Source organism: Spermophilus citellus (assembly GCF_964194105.1).
Source record: "Spermophilus citellus genome assembly, chromosome: 3".
NCBI classification, from domain to species: Eukaryota; Metazoa; Chordata; class Mammalia; order Rodentia; family Sciuridae; genus Spermophilus; species Spermophilus citellus.
Window position 1 is genome coordinate 19,858,476 of NC_138184.1, and position 23,947 is coordinate 19,882,422.

General features: G+C 40.0%; 1 protein-coding gene and 1 long non-coding RNA gene across 4 annotated transcripts in view; one reads left to right on the forward strand and one right to left on the reverse strand.

The window, feature by feature from the left end:
* Positions 1-23,947, reverse strand: part of LARS2 (leucyl-tRNA synthetase 2, mitochondrial) — a 144,952-nt gene that overhangs the window by 81,354 nt on the left and 39,651 nt on the right. For all 3 annotated transcript variants that reach the window (XM_081282815.1, XM_081282817.1, XM_081282816.1), the window contains one exon: positions 4,584-4,673. In XM_081282815.1, the coding sequence (XP_081138941.1) occupies positions 4,584-4,673 (90 nt within the window). The remainder of the gene's footprint in view (positions 1-4,583; positions 4,674-23,947) is intronic.
* Positions 1-23,947, forward strand: part of LOC308643113 — a 622,623-nt gene that overhangs the window by 55,174 nt on the left and 543,502 nt on the right. The gene's annotated exons all lie outside the window — the stretch shown is intronic.

Here is a 23,947-nt window from a genome sequence, read left to right on the forward strand (position 1 = left end):
CATCCAAAATGGGCCTGAATTTGGATTGAATTCAGGTGAGGTCCCCAAGGTTACCATTCATCTGTTACTGTCGCCACCTCCTTAAGCCACAGGTGTACAGTGGAAGAGGATGTGTTTGCATAGTGATCTTTCAGGGCACTTCCTGAAGCTGGAGCCATGCTGCAGACCTAGCTTAGGGGGGTGAGTTAGCACTAGCCAGCTGCCACTGAAAACACAGAGACAGTCAAACACAAACTCCCATCAAGGAATTCTCTACAATCTCCTAGGATGTCCACACATAACATGCAAGCATCCTTCTTTGTCTAACAACAATATCCACAGAATAAAACCATTTTTTTTTAAACCAGAGGTGCAATTAATGTTGCGTCAAGTAAGGAGGTCTTTACATTCATATCTATTACTGAAAATGTTTTTGTTTTGTGAGAACAAGAGTAGATTCCTTTTGCAGTAGAACTGAGTATTCCATGAACAATGCCGATTTGGAACAAAACACTTACTGCCTCCCAGTACATTCAGTAATGCTGATCTAATCCCTACCCTAAATGCTATGTGAGAAGCAAATTTAAAGGCTGAAGCTATCTTTTATTAAAAAATAAAAAGTTATGACAATGTTGTTACAGGAAAAGTACTAATATTTGATTTACTTTTGGTTGAATATGATATATATATAACATCATTACCTGATAGATGGTATACTTTATAAAGTATATCAGGTACCTTCTTTAACTTTCTAAAATTAATTTCAAAAGTTTATAGTTAGGAATAAACCACAAACTGAGAATGCTCATGGCAATGTTTTATGTTTTTTTTCTTTAATACTTGTTTTTAAAGATGTTGATGACCTTTATCTTATTCATTTATTTATATGTGGGGCTGAAAATCAAACCCAGTGCCTCACACATGCTAGGCAAGCGCTCTACCACTGAGCCACAACCCCAGCCCAATGTTTTATGTTTTAAAGTCAATTTGAAGATAGTTATCCAATAAAAGGGGATCTACCTGATAAAAATATCTTGAATCAGGACTGATCTTTGAACAATGCACCAAAGGTACATTTTTTACATTCTATTTATTATTTTTTTCCCTTAAGATCATGATACTTTAATGGTGACTTAAAAAATCAGTGCTCCATTTATAGCAGCACAACTCACAATAGCTAAACTGTGGAACCAATCTACATGAATGGATAAAGAAAATGTGGTATATATACACAACGGAATATTACTCAGCATTAAAAGAGAATAAAATCATGGCATTTGCAGATAAATGGATGAAGTTGGAGAATATAATGTTAAGTGAAGTTGGCCAATCCCAAAAAGCCAAATGTCGAATGTGTTCTCTGATTTAAGGATGCTAATTCATAATGGGGTTAAGTGGGGCATGGGAGGATTAGATGTACTCTAGATACAGCAAAGGGGAGGGAAGGGAAGGGAAAGAGGGGAAGGGAGGGGGAGTGGGGGCAGGAAAGACAGTGGAATGAGATGGACATCATTACCCTAAGTGCATGTACGAAGACACAAATGGTGTGTCTGTACTTTGTGTTCAAACAGAGATATGAAACATTGTGCTCTATATGTGTAGTATGAATTGTAATGCATTCTACTGTCATATATAACAAATTAAAATTTAAAAATAAATTTAAAAAATCAGCACTCCAGGGGCCGGGGCTGTGGCTCAGTGGTAGAGCACTTGCCTCGCATATGTGAAGCACTGGGTTCGATCCTCGGCACCATATACAATAAATAAATAAATAAAATAAAGATACTGTGTTCATCTATGACTAAAAAAAAAAAATCAATGCTCCAAAACCAATATAAATCAGCAATTGATAACAAAAACATCATTTTTTAAAAAAAATGGAATTTTATTCTGCCATCATGTATAACAAATCAGAATAAATAAATGGTTTAAATTTAAAAAAATAAAAATAAAATAATCTAAATTATTCTTTCCTAATACCTTACCATGAATAGGCTACCTCAGAATTAGCCAGGTAACCTTAGGTTGGTTTGTTTGTTTCCTGTTTTTCCAATTTAAACACCATAAGCACTCTATATCATAACTCCAACGGTATGCTCAGGTGGGGCATTTCCTGAGTACCTAGTCTGTTCCAGGCACCATTCTGGGTTCTTCAAGAGCATTCACTTGTTTAGTCCTCAATAACAACTCTACGAAATAGGAAAAAAAGTGCTGTGGTGAGCAGAATAACAACCTCCCAAGGATGTCCACGTCCTAATCCCTGGAACCTATAAACACATTACCTACATGCAGATGTGATAAAGTGAAGGCTCTTGGGATGGGGAGACTGTCCTTCATTACCCAGGTGAGCCGAATGCAACTGTTATGTTTCCCAGGGCACCCCTATTGGGGGAGGTGGAAGGAGCGTCAGTCATACTGATTTGGAAAACAAGAGAGATGCTCTGGAGCCAGCCAGAAGACTGTGCATGCGTAATGGGATCCTCCCATAACCTCTTACATCTTTAGAAAAGTTTCTCAGCTCCTAAGATGCTGAATGTGGCTGGCTTTGGATCTAATCCAACAGTGATGAGGTTCAGTTTCCTATTGGGGTTTGAGGGCTGTAGAATTGAGGTAGCATGCACAAACCCTGAGTGTAGAGACAGAGAGAAGCAAGTGTCCTAAAAAGGGAAATTATAATAAATATGCAATAAATTCAAAATTCAACTTATATATGTAATAGACACAAAAATAAACTGTCTCGTACAGGAATATTAAACATACATATAGGGCTCCCTGTGAGAAATGTTGATGCTACTATATTAATATGTCACATCATTTCATATTCCATGCATATAAATAATAAGCGGCACCCAGACAACCAAGGATAGGAAACACTAGATAATCTTATTGATGGACACACAACTGTTCACACTCTTCATAGAATTGTTTAGTCTTTCCTGTCATCATTCTTTCTTCTATTTCTCTCTCCCCATTTTACCTCTTGATTTTTGTTATCTTTTTTTAAAGGAGTTTGAAAGTTTTATTTATTTATTTATATTTTTTTTTCTGTTCTTTTTAGATATACATGACTGTAGAGTGTATTTTGACAATCCTATATACATGGAATATAAATTCCCATTTTGTGGCTGTACATGATGTGGAGTTACACTGGTTGTATATTCATATATGAATATATAACCAGTTATGTGTTGCATATGAATATATGAATATACAATCAGGAAAGTTATGTGTCCGATTCATTCTACTGTCTTTCCTATTCCTAACCCCTCTCCTTTCCCTTAGATTTCTATAATTATTTTTATATTGTCAAGGCTTAGGACATTTTTGTTTTATTTTGAAATTCTGTGTCTATCTCCATATTGATTCCAAAAATTTTAAAATCTGGGAAAACCTGCTATCAGGTCCCCCTCACCTGGTAAGCACACAGTTTCTTTTCTTCTCACTTAAATAAATCCTATTCCTTTCACTCTCAAAAAATTAAATTTAAAATCTTAGCACATAATAATTATGTACATATTATTCACTGTGAGACAAGCAATGCAGTGGGACTCACAGAAAGAAATCATGATTCGGTGCCATCAAATCCCCCTGATCAAAGGAGAATGTGCCAAGCATAAAGGCAGAGTAGATTTCCTACTTGTTACTTCTCAACCTTCTAGACCAGTGCTGTCTGATGGGATGGTCTGTGAGGATGGGAATGTTCTACATCTGTACTGCCCAACACTACCAGCCAGCAATGAGGGCATTGAGCACTTGGTATTTGGCTAGTGTGTCTAAAAACTTGGCTTTTTAACTTTATTTAATTTTAGTTAATTTAAATTTAAATTTAACAACCACAAGCAGCTAGTGGCTATCAATCACATGAGAGTGCAGTTCCAAGCCTCTATGATACTCTTGTCTTGTTTCCCACCATTCCAAGCTTTATCTACTTATCGAGCTCCCTGCCATAACATGCATGTCCATTTCCATGTAGGTACTGGGATTTCTGTCTAGCAGGTGGTGCTGGCAATTGAACCCAGGGCCTCATGCACGCTAAGTATGTGCTTTACCACTCAGCTACACCTCCAGCCTGGCAGTTGTTCAGTAAATAGTGCCTCTAGGGCTAGGGCTATAGCTCAGAGTTAGAGCACTTGCTCAGCATGCATGAGGCCCTGGGTTCTATCCCAGCACTGCAAATAAAATAAAGAGTACCTCTAATTTTCCCAAGAAAATTAGCACTCCCATTGAACAGATGGGAAACCATGTTTCCTGGAGATTCTGTTGCCCAACTGGTCACAAAAGCTAGGAGAGGAAACAGAGCTAAGAAGCCTGCATTTCCTCCTATGCTCTCTCTCTTTGATCTCATCACAAGTACCAGACACTGTGTCATGTGTTAGGAAGTCAAGGGTGAAAGACATCCAGACCCGGTGTTGGAGGCACTAAACTGGGCGAGGCAGTAGTCACTTTCTGGGTCTGCTGCAATTGATCCCATGAACTTGAAGTAGTATCCATTTTCACTGCTACTGTGCAAACAAGGTTTATTCTTTTCTTACATAAAAATGGTGTATTTCAAGGACAAGGAGAACAATTGTAAAATTTTCCAACTGCAGCTAACTTTAACTTACCTCCTTTTGATAAGCCAGTCCAGCTTCATAGAGTTTAATAAACAGGTACTGAGTCCACTTGTAGTACTCTGGCGAACATGTAGTTATTTCCTGTCAATGTGGAAAAAAACATCATGTAAAGGCCTTTGTAAGCATTCCCCTGCAATGTATGCTTCACCCTTGCTATTTGGTTTTGAAAACAATTAAATTGCAAAAATAGCTATCAGCCTATAGTATTTCCTCTAATTCATAAAGTATGGGACATAGTCATTTGTTCATGAAGGAGAGATATTGTGGACACGCCTCCTCCCTTTCCTAAGTCATGTTCAATGGTGACAAACAACTTTAAATCTTTTGTACATCCCTTGCCCACCCCACCCATGCAATTAAAAGGTGAATTATATTGTAGGAAAAGATACTACAGTTCTGTCAGCATAAACATACATTGGGGACCATGAATATAAGTTCATTTGGAAAACAATCACAAAATTCAAGAGGAATATTTGCCCACTTTTACATATTCCTTATTTCAAAACAAATTTTGTGTTTCTACATGTAACTGGGGCCTGGTGGCTCCTGTAGATTCATTATTTTCCAGGTATTACATTATATGAATCAGGCTGTTGTCTAATTAGGAAGGCTGGGGACATGGTCAGGGATAGACACTGCTCAGAGACACAGTTTCTGAGTTATACAGCCCTTCTGGAACTTTCTCTTAAATGCTCATTAAAACAAAACAAAAAGTTATTTCTAGACTTCTAACACTTTATCTTGAAGACATCCTTCTGAATTAAATTGCTTAAAAGATTTTATTTTACCCAACTGGCTAGAAATTGAGACCCTCTTCATATTTTCACTAGGAACTACTTATTCAAACCCAGTTCCATAGACAAGAGTCTACTGGGGGTTTTAGTGCCCACAGAGATGTTCACAGTCCTTCCCAGGGAACATTTCTTTGTCACAATTTTGTGTGTGTGTGTGTGTGTGTGTGTGTGCATGTGCTCGCATGCATGTGTGTGTATACATACATGTGCTATCCATCATGTAGTGGGTAGAAACCAGAGATGCTATAAAAAATCTGTAATGCACAAGACAATTTCAAGAACAAAAAAATTAACCAGCTGCAATGTTAATAGTGCCACAGTGGAGAAATCTTGATCTAAGGGTTTAAACTATTTCCATTTGATTCTGAAACCACAGGCAGATTAAAGGGGAATTAACCAGGCAACTCTCTGGTGGGCATTTCATAAAAAAGTGATCAAAGGATAAAGTATCATTGGGCAAAGTGGAAATATGGAGTCAGTTAACTTAGTACGCCTCTCCATTAGATGTCGTCCTATTTCTTTGAGCACGACTTGTAATGCACATGGAAATGCTGCATGATGCCACCACCAGCCCTCCTCCGAGTCACACACCAAGCAGAGACAGACAGTCAGGGCTGGAGATGCAGATGGATACAATTCTGAAGCTCTATTATGCATGCATAATGCTGTTCGCTGAGAATGAGCGACTGATTTTACCATCTAGATTTTAAATCATTTAATATGCCTCCAAGTAGTGGTCTGACTTGGAAAATTTCACATAATAGATTCATGTAATAAATTTTCTATTTTGAAGTGAGAGAGGCATATGGTTTCTCTTGATACGACAGTTTATCCCTCCCATGAAACAGTTGTTGAACTGTTTAAAGATCATCCATTTAACCAGAAAAAAAAGAAGAAAAAGATCATCCATAAAAATCCAGCACCGGGCTGGGGTTGTGGCCCAGTGGCAGAACGCTTGCTTCATACATGTGAGGCACTGGGCTTGATCCTCAGAACCATATAAAAATAAGTAAAGAAAATAAAGATTATTGTGTTCATCTATAACTAGAAATTAAAGAAAAAAACACAATCCGGCACCATACCCATATGTTCAAACCCAACCCTGTCTGCATCCCCAAGGGGGAGTTCTGTGTCTGGGGCGGGGGCTCCCTATTGCCCACTTCTGTCTACAAGCTGTGAGACGGCACCAACTTGGTAAGATTTCTTAGTGAGGCTACAAAAAAAGACCAGGGCTGTCCACTGTGTTCCAAAACCTCTTTTCATTCCTGAACTTTCCTTTTTCCTGCTTTCAAATAAGCCCACATCTATGTAAAGGTACCATTGTTTTTAATACGAAAAGTCAGGTAATTCAAACCTATGGCTCTAAAAGCAATTGCGATTCAGCCACACTCCACATAGATTTCTATCAAGGTGTCAACTTTATATTCTCCTGAGCTCTAGAAAGTGCAATCTAGCTGCCAAGAGACTCAATTTACGCATCTGGGATCTCAACTAAAATGATTCCTCCACACTGCAATTTTACATCCTACGATATCTGGTTTTAGCATTAAAAATATTTTGCATATTTATAGGCAAATACAGAGCCCAACACAGAAAGTGAGCTCTCTCAGAACACCAGAGGCTCAATGCATGCTCTTTGAACAGACACCTACCTGGCTGCCCACACCTCAGTGGCCCAAATATTTAGGTCATCTATCAGAGACTGAAGAGAACAAAGAAAAAACCCAATGTACCATGTTTATCAAGCCAGTCATTTGGTGGCCCTGTGCACTGGAAAATAAGCACAGTTAGAAAGCTGTGCAGCCACCATGCATCACTGTTCCCATAATTTAATAACTAAGCCAGGCTGGCCAGTAGTTCCTGTGGCACAGTGATGTGACAATGACAAAGTCCAGGAAGGCTCAGCCACAGAGCCTACTTCCATCCCTGATAAAAACAACACTTGCTCTGTGAGGAGGAATCCCTCCAGGCCACTGTCTGAGTACCCAGGTGGGATCTCTTCAACCTGGAAGTATCTGGAAGAACATGATCCTGGGGAAAGACATCCACTCTGGAGTCATGTGACTTGGGTTCAAGTCTTTGCATTATCACTAGCTTGGTGGCCATGCCACACGGTCTAGAAAACAGAGGTGGTATAGAATGCAATAACGGATATGAAGCCCAGGCTGGGCACGTGGGAGGGACTAAGGGGTGCCATCCTCTTGACATGAGTCAGAATGTGTTATGACAGGGTGAGGCTGGTGCGGCCCCACACCACCCAAGGGAGGGTTGATATAACTGTGAGGCTCCTGGGGCCAGGCAAGAGGGAGAAAAACAGCTTACTACCCCTTACCAGGCACTGGCTTCCTCAGTAAAAAAGAGATGGTGTTTATGAGCAAAGACCAAAGCACGTGGCCCAGGCTGCTCCCAGGAAGCTCTGATGGTGACCCACTGCATGTAGGCTGCGAGATCACTTCTGCCCCCACCCTCTTATGCTCTTGCAAGATTTAGTTGGGTCCTTGTTTCCTGGTCCACTTGTATCTTCGATAGTGATTGGTCCCAGATCACAGAACAGCCCAAACCACTCAAGGCCATCATGCATTAGGAAGGTATCGCCACCTCACAATCAGGGATCTAAAAGAACAAACAAAAACCTGACACAACATGCTTATCAAGCCAGTCATTTGGTGGCCCTGTACACTGGAAAATAAGCACAGTTAGAAAGCTGAGCAGCCACCATGCATCACTGTTCCCAGTGAGAAGACTGCCTCCCCCTCTCCTCCCTGTGAGCCTCCTGCCATCAAAACAATGAATCTTGGAAACAGGAGAAAGATACTCACAGACTTTTCTTAAAAAGTGATCTTTGGTAATGTGCATTTTTGTCATTTGTTCTCTATTGCAACAGATCAAAAGGAGACATGTGGTGATGAGCTTGACTTTTATCCAATCCCCGGTTCTTCAATTCTGAAGAGGAGGGATTCTGAAAGAAGAGTCCAGCTCAACAGGAGCTAAGGGCACTGTTCAATCCCTGTGGCATTTCTACCAGGGTCCCGGGACTCTGTGCTAAGGGTCTCTCTATGAGCCTGACCTTGATCCACACCCTCCCTGTGCTGCTCAGCCCCATCCTAACTCAGATTCTCTTAGGTCCTACCCTGTTTTCAGAAAATGGATATAATAAGAAAACCAAGTATACAAATAAGAAACCACTTTAAGCCCACCTTCATGGCAACAGATACACAAATTTTACTAGGCAACTACCTGTACTCAGTGACTAGCTGTTTAAAAGGCTGCACCTTCTGACAGCTCATTTCTCTTCCTGGAAGAGAAGCCTGGCCTGGGGCTTCCAGAGAAGAGGAAGTGAGAAGATGGTTAGTTCCTCACTCATATGCTCCTAAATGATCCTCAGGCAGAAGAGGGACCTAGCGAGTGAGAGTAGACAGCTCCCACAGCCCTGGCTTCCAATCGGAATGAGCCCCTCCTGAGGTTTCTATCTGGGCCTTTCTCTTTTTCTCTTATTCTGAAGAAAGTTAGCTATCATGAGCTGCCCTAGGGAGATGCTTATGTGGCAAGGAACTAAGAGAGGCCTCCAGCCAACAGGCCAGCAAGGAGCCGCTCTCAGTCAGCTGCTGAAAACCATGCAACAAGCCTGGAGGCAGATCCTACCCAAGCCAAGCTTTCCCACAAGTCCTCAGCCTCAGCCTCAGCCTCAGCCTTGACAGCAGCCCTGTGAGGGACCTGTGCTGGAGGCCCCGGGTAGGCCTCGCTGCATTCACAGTCTGCAGAGACTGTGACATAATAAATGCTTATTATTTTAAGCTACTAAATTTAAGTTACAATTTAGCTTGAATCAATATACTGATACATTAGTAAGAGGGGCCAATAACTAGACAAAATCGTGGGAAGGATAAGAGAATATGTGGGGCAGAATCAGTTTGCTGCCCAGGGTACAAAAACATGACAGGAGACCTGGTACTCCAGGTTCCTGCCCAACTGAGCTGGGTCTTAAATGCCAACTATCTTTTCCTCATTTAGGACCTAAAACAGACCATTTGGCTGTGTCATTTAAGCCCCCAAATCTTGTTCACCTTCTCAAACAGGCTGTCAGCTCCAATGGGCAGGTGAAGGGCTGGGCCTGCACACTGGGAAGGAATACAGGGTAGGCAGGCTGAAGGGCTGGGCCTGCACACTGGCTCTGCCAGGGATTCACCTACTATTCCAAAAAATGACTTGTCTCTCTGGGCCTCTCTTTCCTCATTTGAAAACCAAGATACTATAACTGCTGTAAGGATCAAGGGATCTGAAGAGGGTTGGCCCGCCTTTCCAACACTGGTAGCCCCTTTAGGTGCACAGTAGATGTTCATTAAAGCAAAAAATTTTTAATTAATTAATTAAGGTTAATTTAGGTGAGCAAGAGTCACCACATTTTAAAAAGTAAAATGAAATGCTAGAGACAGGATTTCAGGATTTATATTTCTTAACTATAATAGGCTTTCTAAAGAAGAGTGCCATTGTTCTTGGAACACTGAAGACTGTCAAATATAGGTTCACATAAGAAATGCCATCTCAATTCACACTCAGTCACAGTGCTTGAGGAAACCTGGTTGCAGAATATCTAAAACTTGAGCCCAGCACTGTGGTGCAGGCTTATAATCCCAGAAGCTCAAGAGGCCGAGGCAGGAGGACCACAAGTTCAAGGCCAGCCTCAGCAACATAAAAAGACCCTGTCTCAAAATGCAAAATATAAAGGGCTAGGGATGTGGCTCAGTGGTAGAGTGCCCCTGGCTTCAATCTCTAGTTCTGCAAACAAAACAACAAAACAAAACAAAAACCTTCAAAACTCCAAAGGAAAATGAGAGAACCACATTTATCTCCGTTAACAATTTCCACACCACCAAAAACGATGGCCTTTCAGAAGGAGGGTGCAGTTAGAGCAGGCCTCAATGCCTTGGTGTCATACTGGTGTAGCATTTTATGTCCTCCCCCACTTAGGACACCAATGAGAGAACACCACCAAGGATCTGCTGCCCAGAAAACGGTGATGCAGAGAACTGAAAGAGATTTTCTACCCAACTCAAGGCTTTGCATGTTCATTCGCTCAGAGTCCTTCCACAGACTAATTGAATTTCAACTAGGCACATGGGCTATGCACATGAAGATGAGCTTCCTCCATTACTGAGCAGATCAGCCACCCACAGTAGGCCTTTGCAGTCTCACCACTCTCCAGCAAAGTCCCTCAGCATTTTCATCCCCCACCCATCCCATTCCTTCCCATTTCTTTCTGAGGGAAAAGACAAGCAATCTACTGCACACCTGCACCCCACCAGCACTCTGGGCCCTGGACCCTCCCACCTCTCCAGGTTCTGTGGCATTCTGTCTCATTTATATCTTTCCTTGTCATTTACAGCCAGGGTCCCCAGCCTAGAACACCTGGCCACCCCCTCCTCCTTTCTGAACTATGAATCCCCGGGTGTCCCGCGGCCAGGCGCTCTCAGCCTCACTGTCTGGCCTCTTCTCCTTTTTCTCTTTTTTCAGGTTCCATTTTCGCCAAGGTTCTGCCTCTGGCCTCTCTTACCTTCCTTGTTCCCCTCTTTGCAGAACCGAGGGAACAAGTGTTAAGATCAGGGTAGTTAATTAATCTTGAACCTAACATTTGTCTAGGAGCTCATTTTTATGCCATTATGTTCCTCTACTCAGGACCAACTTTAGACTGAAAATGAGCATTTAAAGAAAAGTGCAAATGACAAGTGCTAGACACTGTGCTTTTATAGAGTCTGCATTTTATTCTTAAAGGTCTTGCTTTTCAAATCTAGGGCTACAAGCGAAATTCTTACGTAATTTGAAAGGTTCGTGTTCCACAGGCTCTTGAGGCCAATTTAGAGCGAGTGTTAATGGCAGGGCAATCATGATCTTTGTAGTTTAAAGATACTGTCTTTCTTACTGAAAGTGGCTTGATCAGAGAACCCTTTCTTTCTGGTATTTTTTTGATCAATATTTTGAATATGATCATTTTTATGGTGACCTGAAAGTGATCCCACACACACTACATGAGATTCTATGGAATATCCATAGTCAGACGAGCAGCAATTTGTTGAATTTCTTGGTAATTGTTCTTTGCCAGCTGACAAGAATCTCATCAAGGAAGCTTAACAATACAGACAGCTTTTCTAACTAGACATTTGGGAACAAAACACCCTTCCATTAAGCTACAGATGAGATTAATTGGTTTGAGTTGTAATTTATTATCGGTCTAGTTGGGCAGATGCCAGTATTTCAGCTGCCCAAGCAACATGAGCTCTTTATAATTGCTCCATTTTTCTAGAAGGATAAGAGCATTAGTTGTAATCTGCAACATCCTTAAAAATTTCAGCATCGGGCTGGGGATGTGGCTCAAGCGGTAGCGTGCTCGCCTGGTGTGCGTGCGGCCGGGTTCGATCCTCAGCACCACATACCAACAAAGATGTTGTGTCCGCCAAGAACTAAAAAATAAATATTAAAAAAATTCTCTCTCTCTCTCTCTCCCTCTCTCCTCTCTCACTCTCTCTTAAAAAAAAAAAAATTTCAGCATCGACAGGACAGAATCATCTGAAAGATGTTTTCATGAGGCCTGTCCTCTAGGTTTCCCGAGTAATATGAGGACTACTTGTTAGATATGGACATGGATTCAGAGGAAGAGGAAATACCAATCCATCAATCCCATGGAAGCAAACAGTGACAGCATAACCCAAAAGGAGCTGTTCGGCTGTCTGCAAACTCCATTAAGCAATGAGCAGTAGAAACTGGCTATGGCTTAAAGATTTCATGAGACGCAGACCAAAAAATAAAACCAGAAACTTAGAAAATCATTTTGCTAGCCCAGTGATTTTTAAGGGACAAGCCAGGAGTGGGGAAGCCTAGATCAGTATCTCCCAGGAGGTGGTAGGGGGTGGAATTTTAGAACTGCCCATACCTTCTTCTGCTTCTGGGAAGATGGAATAGCTGTATTTTTCACTGTTCTTGCTACCAAATACAATCAAAAACTCTAGGCTATATTTGTCCAGAGTTATTAGCTATGCTTAGTATCTACACATGCTTGTGGGCGTGTGTGCACGAATACTCACATGTATGGTGCGTGTGTATATGTGTGTGTGTGTACACATACACTAAGTATGAATAAACATAACACCCTAAAAGGTAAAGAGAAGGAAGAATGGTTAGGGATCTTAGAATCCAGGGAATGACAGTGTTGAATTCCATAAATTTTTTTAATGCCCCATAAGTCCCAGAATTATAGCTAATGAAGCCAATACTCTAGAAGCACCAATGAGTGCAAAAAAAAGAAAAGAAAGAACGGGGCATGGGGGAGGGGCATGAGGTTTACATATTCAAAGGAGATGCCTTAATGAAGCTTAACAATAATAAGGCTTTAAAAAAAATTTTTAAAATGAGGCTTAGGAACAAGGATGTTTAAGGAACAACAGGGGCAGGAAAAATCCCTGGAGGTCTTTTCAGGGATCAGCAAGACCACACCCACTGCAGGTTCAAAGGTGGAAAACCAAATTTGTTTCAAAGACTTTCCAGGTCATAGTCATTTGAGAAGGGATCCCTGGGAATGCCCCATATGCCCCAAAGCACTTGGGGATACTTCTTCCCTTCTTCAGCTACTCAAACATAGAGGGGCTGCTGCAGCTGTGGTTTGAGTGGGACCAGGTACATTTGGCAACGGTAGCAGACCCCAGTGTCAGCCACGTGATGCTGGTTTTGCAGGCATGCAGAATGCAAGAGGCTTCCACCAAGATTTCAGAGGAAAGCCTGGGAGGCCAGGCAGTCTATGGCAGCCATAAGCATCCCTGCAAGCAGCTCCCAACAGGGCGATGTGTAGAATGTTAAGAGTGAAGCTTAAGCTGCAATAGAGACCCCAGGAAGGAAGAGATGCTAGGAATGTGGACTGCTTACTGAGGGAAGCTGAAGGCAGCATCAAAACCTGCCCAAGAGAGAGACCATGTGGGCTGCAACCAGCAGAGCCATAGGGATGGGCTGCCCAAGCCCCTGGAAACCCACTTCCTGCCATAGTGTGCCCCAGGTGTTGGCTATGGAGCTATAGAGTTTAGGGTTTGCCCTGCTGGTTTTCATATCTGCCTTGGTCTGATTCTTCCTTTCTATTCCCTTAACCCTCTCTTTTGGAATGGGAATGTTTATCTTGTGCCATTATATCTTAGAAGTATATAAGTTATGTTTTTAATTTCTCACAGGGGCTCACAGCTAAGAGTTTGCCTTGAATCTCATAGGAAACTTTGGATTTGGACTTTCAAGCAATGCTGAGAAAGTTGAGACTTTGATAACTCTTGGGGATGGGCTAGATGTATTTTTCTGCATTGTGAGACAGACATAAACCTTTGGGGGCCAGAGCAGAATATTATAGTTTGGGTCTGGAAATGTCCCCCACAGACCCACGTGTTGAAGACTTGTTCCCCAGAGCCAAAATAAACCTTTTCTCTATTTAAGTTGCTTATCTCAGGTATTTGTGAATGGGAAGCTGACAAACACAGATGGTCTCACCTGCAGAATGGAAGGGATGAAGGAAAGAATCAGTGGACTCCAAGACAGATCGATAAAATTTACCCAATCTGAACATCAGAGAGAAAAAAGACTGGGGAAAAAAATTAAAAGAAGCTCAGGGACATGTGGGACTACAACAAAAGATCTAACAAGGATGTCACCAGAGTCTCTTAAGGTGAGGATAAAAGAGTAAAGCTGAAACGACTCAAGAAATAATAGCTGAGGATACAGCTTAGTTGGTAGAATTCTTGCCTCACATGCACAAGGCCCTGGCTTCAATCCCCAGCAACACACACACACACACACACACACACACAAACAAAAGAAAAAGAAACAAGAAAGGAAATTATGGCTGAAATATTCTCAATGTGGCACAATAACATAAAGTGACAAATTCAAGAAGCCAAGTGAATCCTAAACCAGATAAACCTAAAGAAACCCACTCCAAAACACACCATAATCAAACTTCTGAAAATTAAGACAAAGAAAAAAATACCTTCAAAGCAGGCAGACATAAATAATGTATCACCTTTAGGGAGAAAACAATTCAAAAGACAGACTGGTCATCAGAAACCACAGAGGCCAGAAAGAAGTGGCACACTATTTCTCAAGTGCTGAAAGAAAAGAACTGTCCATCCAGAATTGTCCTCCATGAAAATATTCTTCAGGAATGAAGGAGAAATCAAGATATTTTAAAACAAAGAAAAACAGACTCTGCCATGAGCAGACCTACCCTAAAAGAATGACTAAAGAAAGTCCTCTATTTAGAATGTTATAAAAGAAGGAACCTAAGAACACCGGAAATGAAGAAGGAGAGAAGCTATAATGTGGGTATATAAATAAAATTTGTTTCTCTTGAGTTTTCTGAACTATATTTGTTGGCCAAAGCAAAGATTATAATGCTGCTGCAGGTGATTCTAAACGTATATTTAAAATATTATAATACCCAAGGGGAAGATTAAGGAAGGGTATGTAAAGGAAAGCAAAGTTTCTACATTTCAATTGAAGTAGTAAAGTGGTCCTACCAGTAGACTGTGATACCGTAAATACATGCAATACCTAAGCAGTCACTAAAAAGCTGATACAATGAGATACACAAAGCACTACAGCTAAGTCAGGATAAAATTCTAGAAAAGAAATTCAAATAACCATAGAAAGACAGAAAAATAAAAACAACAACAACACACACAAAAAAAACCTAGAAAATAAATTAAATGCTAGACTTAAGCTAGACTTATCTGGTTTAGGATTCACTTGGCTTCTTGAATCTGTCCCTTTATGTTATTGTGCCACACTGAGAATATTTCAGCCATTATTTCCGGGTTGTTTTTTTGTTTGTTTGTTTGTTTGTGGTGCTGGGGATTGAACCCAGGGCCTTGTGCATTGGAGGCAAGTACTGTACCAACGTAGACTTAATTATAATGAATATAAATGGTCTACATATACCCATTAAAAGACAGAGTGGCAAAATGGATTAAAAAAAAAAAAGCCCTGCTCATATTCTGCATATTTTATTTCTTTTTTTTTTTTTTTGGACTTTTTTCTTCCTTTCTTTTTTCTCCCCAGGGCTGAGGACTGGATTCAGGGCCTTGTGCATGCTAGGATATTCTGTTTATGAGAAATCCACTTCAAATATAATGATATAGGCAGACTGAATCTAAAAGGTTGAAAAAAGAAAGCCATGCAAAAACTAATCAAAAGAAAGAGTGTTTATATTAAGAAGACTAAGGGGAGGGGTTATATTAGCATATCATAAAGCATGCTGCATGTATGTTCAAAGAAAAATGCACTTCGCAGTAAAATATGGTAAACAGACTTCAGAGCAAAACCAGTGACAGAAGGGCATCATGCCATGATGAAAAGATTAATCAGCAAGAAGACAGAGCAATCCTATGTGAAGCAAGAAGTATAAAACTGAGAGGAGAAATGGACAAGTCCACAGTTACAGTGAAGACTTCAACAGTTCTCTCAATAGAACCTAACTAGACAGGAAACAGAAGAGTTCATCATCACCCAATAAGATCTAACTGATCATTTAGAGAATAAGACACCCAGCAATAGCAGGATACAAGTTGTTCTCAAGTCAGGTACCACAACAAACCATATCCCTGGCCATAAAACAAACCTCAGGTACAGAAATCATAGCCAGTTGTGGTGGTGCTCGCTTGTAATCACAGCAGTGCAGGAGGCTGAAGCAGGAGGATCGAAGTTCAAAGCCAGACTCAGCAACTTAGCAAGGCACTGAGCAACATAGGAAGACCTGCTTCTAAAAAAAAAAAAAAAATTTAAAAATAATAATAATAAAATAAAAAGGGCTGGGGATATGACTCAGTGGTTAAGTGCCTCTGGGTTCAATCCCTGTGCAAAAAAAAAAAAAAAAAAACCAAACTCAAAAAACACCTTGAAATCATACACATTATATTCTCTGATTCTCATAGTGGAATCAAGCAAGAAATTAAGATCAGGTAATATTTGGTATTACCCTAATACCAAATATTTGGAAACTAAACACATATCAGAAGAATCCATGAGTCAAAGAGGAAGTTTCAACATAGTTAATGAAATGAGAATTAAAATAAAAAAGATTAAATTCTGTGGGACTCAGCTAAATCAATGCTTATGTTAGAAGTCTCAAATCAGTGACCAAATTAAGAACAAAATCGACTCAAAGTAAACAAGGGAGAAAATATAAGAAAGTGGTTATCAATGAAATTGAAAATAGAAAAACAATAGGAAAATTGATCAAACAAGAAGATTTATTCTTTGAAGGGATCAATAAAATTTACAAAGAAAAAGGGAAAAGAAAAACAGAAGCTACAAATTACTAATATCAGGAATAAGACAACTAGACTCCATAGACATCAAAAGAAAATAGAATACCACTAGCAACTCTACCTTCATGAATCTGACATCTAAGATGAAATAGACCAATTCCTCAAGGAGCATAGAATACCACAGTTCACCCAATATGAAACAAATAATTGGAATAGCCTATAGCTACTAAGGAAATTGAAGTCATAATTAAGAACCTCTAGAAAAACAAATTCCTGGGACCAGATGATTTCACTGGAGAATTTTACCCAATGTTTAAAGAATTAACTCTTAATCTTTATATTCTCTTCTGGAAAATAGAAGTCGGAACACCTCCCAAGTTGTTCTGAAGCCAGTATTACCCTAATATCAAAACCAGACAGACATCCCAAGAACCAAAAACTATAGACCAATACCCCTTGTGAATACAGATGCAAAATTCTCAACAAAATATTAGCGAATAGAATTGAGCAAACCGTAGTATTTATATACCCTGGCCAAGTGGGGCTTATACTAAAGATGAAAGGTTAAATCAGTATTCAAAATCAATCTACCATCTTAGGAGGCTAAAGAAAAATCAATTCATTTGATGCAGAAAAAGCATCTGACAAAATTCAACACCCGTTCATGATAAAAACTCAGAAAATCAGACAGAGGGAACTATCTCAACTTGATGAAGAGTATCTATCCAAACTGAAATCATGTAATAATAAAAGACTGGATTTTTTTTCAAACATTGGTAACAAAAATTTAGGACCTAAAAAAATGAAGAGAAATCTGTATTAATGGACTCAGAAAACTGTCAAGAATCTGCAAAAGACATTGGAATTAGTAAGGGGTTAGCAAGATTTCTGGTTATGAAATTAATATAAAACAGAAAAGTAGATAGAAAAATGAACATATACAAATGACTATTTCTTTGAGAGAAATTATAAAAGTCAAAGTAGGCAAAATGGAGGAATGAGGGGAGAGGAAGGGCAACAAGAATATGAAGAAGAGAAAGGGGGCTGAGTCGGAGCACCTTAAACAATCTTATGGAGTTAGCAGCTTATTGTGGACTTTGAAATATTATGTCCTTGAGCAAGTTTTATCCTTTCTGCATAGGAAACAGCTTTCCAACTTTTATTTTCATAGCCCAAAGTGTCCCCCTACCAATATTTGGTAAAATATACATGACTTAAAATTCACTATCTTAACCACTTTAAAGTGTACAGTTCAGTGGAATTGAGTGCATTCTTATTATTGTGCAACTGTCACCACCATCCATCTCCAGAATTCTTTCCATCTTGCAAACTAAAACTCCATGCCTATTAAATTGTAAGTCCCCACTTCCCTCTCCCCCTAGTTCCTGGCAACCATCATTCTTCCTTCAATCTCTATGAATATGATCACTCTAGGTACCTCATTTGAATGGAATCATACAATTTGTCTTCCTGCGACTGGCTTATTTCATTTAGCATAATGTCTATAATTTTAATCTATGATGTACCATTATGCCAGTATCCCTTTCTTTTAAAAACTGAATGATACTTCACTGTGTGTATATGCCATTTTGTTTAGCCATTCGTCCACTGACGGTTACTTGGATTACCTCTCATTTTAGCTATTGTGAATAATGCAACAGAGCATTAGTGTACACATCTTTTTGAGACCTTGATTTCAATTTTGGGGAGATATACCCAGAAGTGGAATTGCTGATAATTGTTGGAATTCTATTTTTAACTTTTGAAGGATCTGCTGTACTGTTTTCAACAGAAGCTGGATCATTTTACATTCTACCAACAATGCACAAGGATCCCAATATTTCCATGTCCCCATCAACACTTGTTATTTTCTGTTTTGTTTCATTTTTGATAGTAGCCATCCTAATGGGAGTGAGGTAGTATCTCACTGTGTTTTTGATTTGCAGTTTCTTAATGATCAGTGATGCTGAACATCTTATCTTTGGAGCAGCATCTATCCAAGTTCTTGACTCATTTTTGAAAAAGGTTGTTTAGGTTTTTCTTGTTGAGTTTTGGGAGTTCTACATATACAGATACTTCTTGATTTACAATGAGCTATGTCCTAATAAATCTATCCAAAGTTGAAAATATGATAATTCAAAAATGCAAATGCGGGAGAAGAGAAATAACGAGGAACCATGGCAGTTGTGGTTGCAGCTTGAGGTGGTTTAGGGAAGAAGGTGGCACATTGGGCAACAGCTGCTGTCTGCCTCATAAATTCAGGAACTCATGTAGGTAAAGTCTCATTGTAGCATTGCAGCCACTGCCTTGGCCCTAGTGGTTGGTGGTCATCATTGTTAGCAAAGCAATGTTAGTTTTTGGGTGATAAGATGGGTGGGATTGAGAAATGGCCTCTAACTACTATTTTAAAGCTGAAGGAGCCAGGAGATGATCAGCCACTTCTAAAACTTACTTTTTTTTTTAAGATTTTTTTTTAAAAGATGGACACAATATCTTTATTTATTTTATTTTTTATGTGGTGCTGAGGATCAAACCCAGTGCCTCACACACGCTAGGCAAGCACTCTACCACTGAGCCACAACCCCAGCCCCCTAAAACTTACTTTTAAACATAAAAAGAAAGTGATGGATGGAATAATTCTTTAAGAGAGGCAGTGGTACCAGCTGGTGGCACACACCTCAGGAGGGTGAGGCAGGAGGATCACAAGCCCAAGGCCAGCCTGGGCAACTTAGCAAGGCCCTGCCTTAAAAAAAAAAAAAAAAAATCAAATGCAAATGCATACATCTAAACTACCAAAGAGCACAGCTTAGCAACACTGCACATATCAGCTCTTTCCTCTTGTGATCACAGCTGACTGGGAACTTTTGCTTCCTGTAGCCACCCAGCATCTACACAGAGTATCACAGTGCATATTGCTAGCCTGGGAAGAGACCAAATTTCAAAATTCAAAGTACCATTTCAAATGAATGTGTATAGCTTTCACGCCATTATAAAATGGCAAAAAGGATTTTACAGCTATAATTAAAATAGGGAGTATACTCAATTATCCAGGTGAGCCCATAATAATCAAATGTGCCTATAAAAGTTGGTATCTTTCTTTAACTGGAGTCAGAAAGATTTATAGCATAAGAGGGAATGAATGTATTACTGGAGGGCCCTGTGGAAAGCTGGAGGAGATATGCAGGCAGCCTCCAGGAGCGAAGACCAGCCCTGGTCAACAGTGGCAGGGACACAGGGAGCCGCCCTACAAATGCTGAAGAGATGAATTCAGTCAATATCCCAAATGAGTTTGGAAGTAGATCCCCCCCCCCCCAGAGTATCCACCTGTCTACACCTGGAATGTGGCCTTTTAAGACCCTGGCAGATGTCCCCAATGAGCCCACCCAGATTTCTGACCTACACAAGCTGTGAGATAATAAGTTTACGCTGTTTTAAGAGACGAGCCTTATGGTACTTTGCTGTGGTGGCAATAGTTAACAAATGCAGGGGACTTGTCTAGATTCAAACCAGCAATAAAAGACTTTCCTGGGACAAGTGAGAATTCACATATAGACTGGAGATTAGATATTATGGAGTTACTGTTAATTTTCTGGGTTGTCTAAATAGCACTGTGGTTAATAGGAGACAGGAATGCTGAAGTACACAGGATAACGTGCCATGAGGTCTACAAGTTACACTTGAATAATTCAGAGAAAAAATAAAATGAATTTATAAAAAAGCAAATATGGCAACAGTTATTAAATCTAGGCAGAAAGCACATGGTGGTTGCACTATTTCTTCAACCTTTCTGAATGTTTGAAAAATTTTTATTTTTATAATAAAAAACTGAAGAAAAATTGTTGTAAAGAAGTTAGACATCAAAGAATACATGCCAAGTAATTCAATTTCTGTAACTTTTGTTAACATCTGTTAAAAAAAATCAAACAAAATACAGATGTAAATAAAGAGTTCTAGAGATACAGGTAAAGAGACCTTCGCAAAAATATGAATGTACTTGATACCACTAAACTGGTCAAGTTTATGTTGTGTGCATATTACCACAACAAAAAATACTCTGGAAAAAAAATTAAAAGAAACACATATGTAGGTGATAAAACTATATTGATTGTACTATCAGTAATGATCATGAATGTCAAAACAGAGGTCACCTGCAGTGAGGAGAGATGGAGTATAAAAGGGCAAGGGGCATATTTTGAACTTCTAGGAGCTGGTGATGTTTTCTTTCTTTCTTTTTTTCCCCCTCTGGTGGCAGGGATTGAACCCAGGGGTACTTACCCACTGAGCCCCAAATTCTTAGCCCTTCTTTATATTTTATTTTGAGACAGGGTCTTGCTAAATTGCTTAGGGCCTAACTACTTGCTGAGGCTGGCTTTGAACTCACTATCCTCCTTCCTCAGCCTCTCAAGCTGCTGGGATTATGGGTATGCACCACTGTGCCTTTCTTATTTCTATATGACAATGTATTACGCTATATGTACATGGTTTATGCTCCAGTCTATATTTCATAGTGAAAGGAAGTGATAAAAATATAAATATAAATATAAATAATTCCTGTATTTAGAAAAATACTGTCTAATATTTATCTGCCTCCTGGCCCTTCTTTTTCTGGAGATGGGTCTCACTGTGTTGACCAGGCTGTCCTTAAACTCCTAGGCTCAAGGGACTCTCCTACATGAGCTTCCAGAGTAGCTGGGACTATGTACAGGCATAAAGCCACTGTGCCAGGCTTATCTTTTAAGTTTTGATTTTATTATTTGTTTATATTTACTCTTTCCTATGTTTCTTTTTTCTAAAGAAGAGAAACAAAATCACTGAAATTCTGGGGGTGGAGCCTAGAAATCTAAGTTTTAACCAGTTCTCCTGGTGATTCTGGTGCTCATACTAGTCTAAGTACACTAAAAAAAAAAAATCATCTTTGTTATTTTCATGGAATAACGACTTCATCTTCCAGACCTTTTAAATATTGCTTCCACCATACCTAAAGCTCACTATACCATCCATTCACACTCATGCATTCTATCAGAGCTTGTAGCTGGCTGATGTGCAAAACTAATCTGCAGGCTAATTCAGCCGTAGGGAGAGAGGTTTTGTGCACTTATTTTCAAAGGCATTTAAAGAGTAATCTAATGTCTCCCAATAACAAGAAGCATTCTCCTGGAAAGAAGCCATGGCTCAGAGGGGAAATAGATCATGCTGACCATGTGTTAAAGGCACGATCCATCACCAAAACCCAGGCCTTCAAGATAGGCATAGGTCTTGCCTCCTGAAAACAAGTATCAAGCATTAAATGGGGAAGTTTTCTTCCATTAGTCAGATGTCCCCTTTGATAGGGACAGCCTGCATGGGCTCATGACTACCAGCCGGGACTGTGGACAAAACAAAGAATTTCCTTAAATGGCCACATTTACTGAGCATCCTCAGGAGACCTCTTTCTTTAGGTAGGGTCAAAGAGTCCAAGAAAACTACTACCTTGGCAGAGGCGAAGAAAAACCCGCCTTCCATGTTTCAGACTGGCAAGCACTGAGCTGGCCTGATCACAGAGGTCAACTGGGTGGGTGCCACTTATTAATGAGGAGACAAGGTCCTGACCTCAAGATGATGGCACAGATCGGAACACCAACCATTCTGCAGCAGCATGGACCTTCCTGTAAATAAACAGGTAAGTGCCCAGAGAAAACCAGCCAAGTCATTTCAGCTAAAATAAAGATAACACTGTCCCCTCCCAATATCCGGTCCCAACCAAAGGGAAATCCTCTGGTAAATGACTCTGAGGGAGAACCAGTAACCCAGAGCCAGAGATCTGCCAGACAAACTGCTTCACCTCTGTGAGGACTTGAAAGGGGACTAGGAGAGTAAAGCACTCCCAGTGCCTGTTACCAGTTGTCAAGGCAACCAGCTCAGGGCTCTCACAATGGAAGCTTCTCGACGTTTTCAGGTGCTCACCGGCTCCCAAGTTCTTTTTGTTTTAAGCTATTCTTTAAATATTTTTTAAAAATTTAAAAAAAAATATATCTCCCTATTCTTCTGGAGGCCTCATTATTTCTTAGAGTCGAGTCCTTCCTATCAGACAGTCCTCTACATGAAGTGGCAAAGCACTCCGAGAACAAGAATAATTTTCACTTTGCAATTATATAAATTGGCTGTCTTTGTAAATAAACTCAGGTATGGATGATGCAAAGAGACTGTTTTGGGGATGGAAAAAGGGTATGCTCCTCCACCATCATAACAACATGTGGGTGGGGAAGAAAGGCTCAAACAAAGACTTGCAGACTCAAGCAAATGAGTCCACAGTAGGAAAAAAAAAGATATCTAACATAACTACAGAAATGTGCAAACTGGTATTCCATGACCTAAGGTACTGTTAACTGTTCTATGCTGTGATATTCGAGTTGTGATTACAAGAAAATGAGCAAGTAAGACAGATAAGAGACTTTGCATTTTTAGCAACATATACTAAATTTTTTACAGATGGAATTGTATCATGAACAGAGAGAAACAGAAATGAAGATACATGTGCTACGGATACCATGACCCTAAGAAGCCACCGTACTTTATGCAGGCTTTAAGGTACTGAGAGTCAAAACCTGAAAGAGGTCAAAGTCACCCAAAGCCCTATTCTCATGAGAAATGCGGGTAGAGTACAGCACTCATGTGGCTCTGCCATCCCTGGCTTCTCTTCACATGTGACCTCTCCCATAGTTCTGCAGACAAGTCCCTCTTAGCTCGTGGGGAGAGTACAAGGTCACACTTCAGTTTGTTTTAATGGATAATAGTCTTAGGGGGCAGCAATTCTGTGCTCGCCTGGCCTAGAAATAGGCAAAGCAGTCAACCTTATTCCTGGGCACAAGAATTACAGAAGACTGAGACAGAATAGGAGAAAGAAATCAGACACAAACACAATAAAAATGAGTGCAAATAAAAACGAAAGATCTCTGCAATAAACTCAGAAAATAGTCAACTCTTGATTATGTCATTGACAGAAAACCAGAAGAGTTGAGTTAATCCAAACATCATTTATGCTCAGTCCTGGAATATTCCCTCTTTGCTTTAATTTTCAATGAAGTATGGCTGTTTGGAGATTGCTCAGTAAGCACCATAAACAAACAACAAGGCTCTCCTCTGGAAAGTTCCAGTCAATACTTTGAATCTTATTTGGTTTGAGCTTTTTTTTTTTTCTTTTTCTTTTTATACTTGTCTGATTTTGAAGGGAACTCCTAGGGACTGTTCCTAAAATGACTGTTCAGATGATTCCTGATGAAAACCAGGCCTGAGT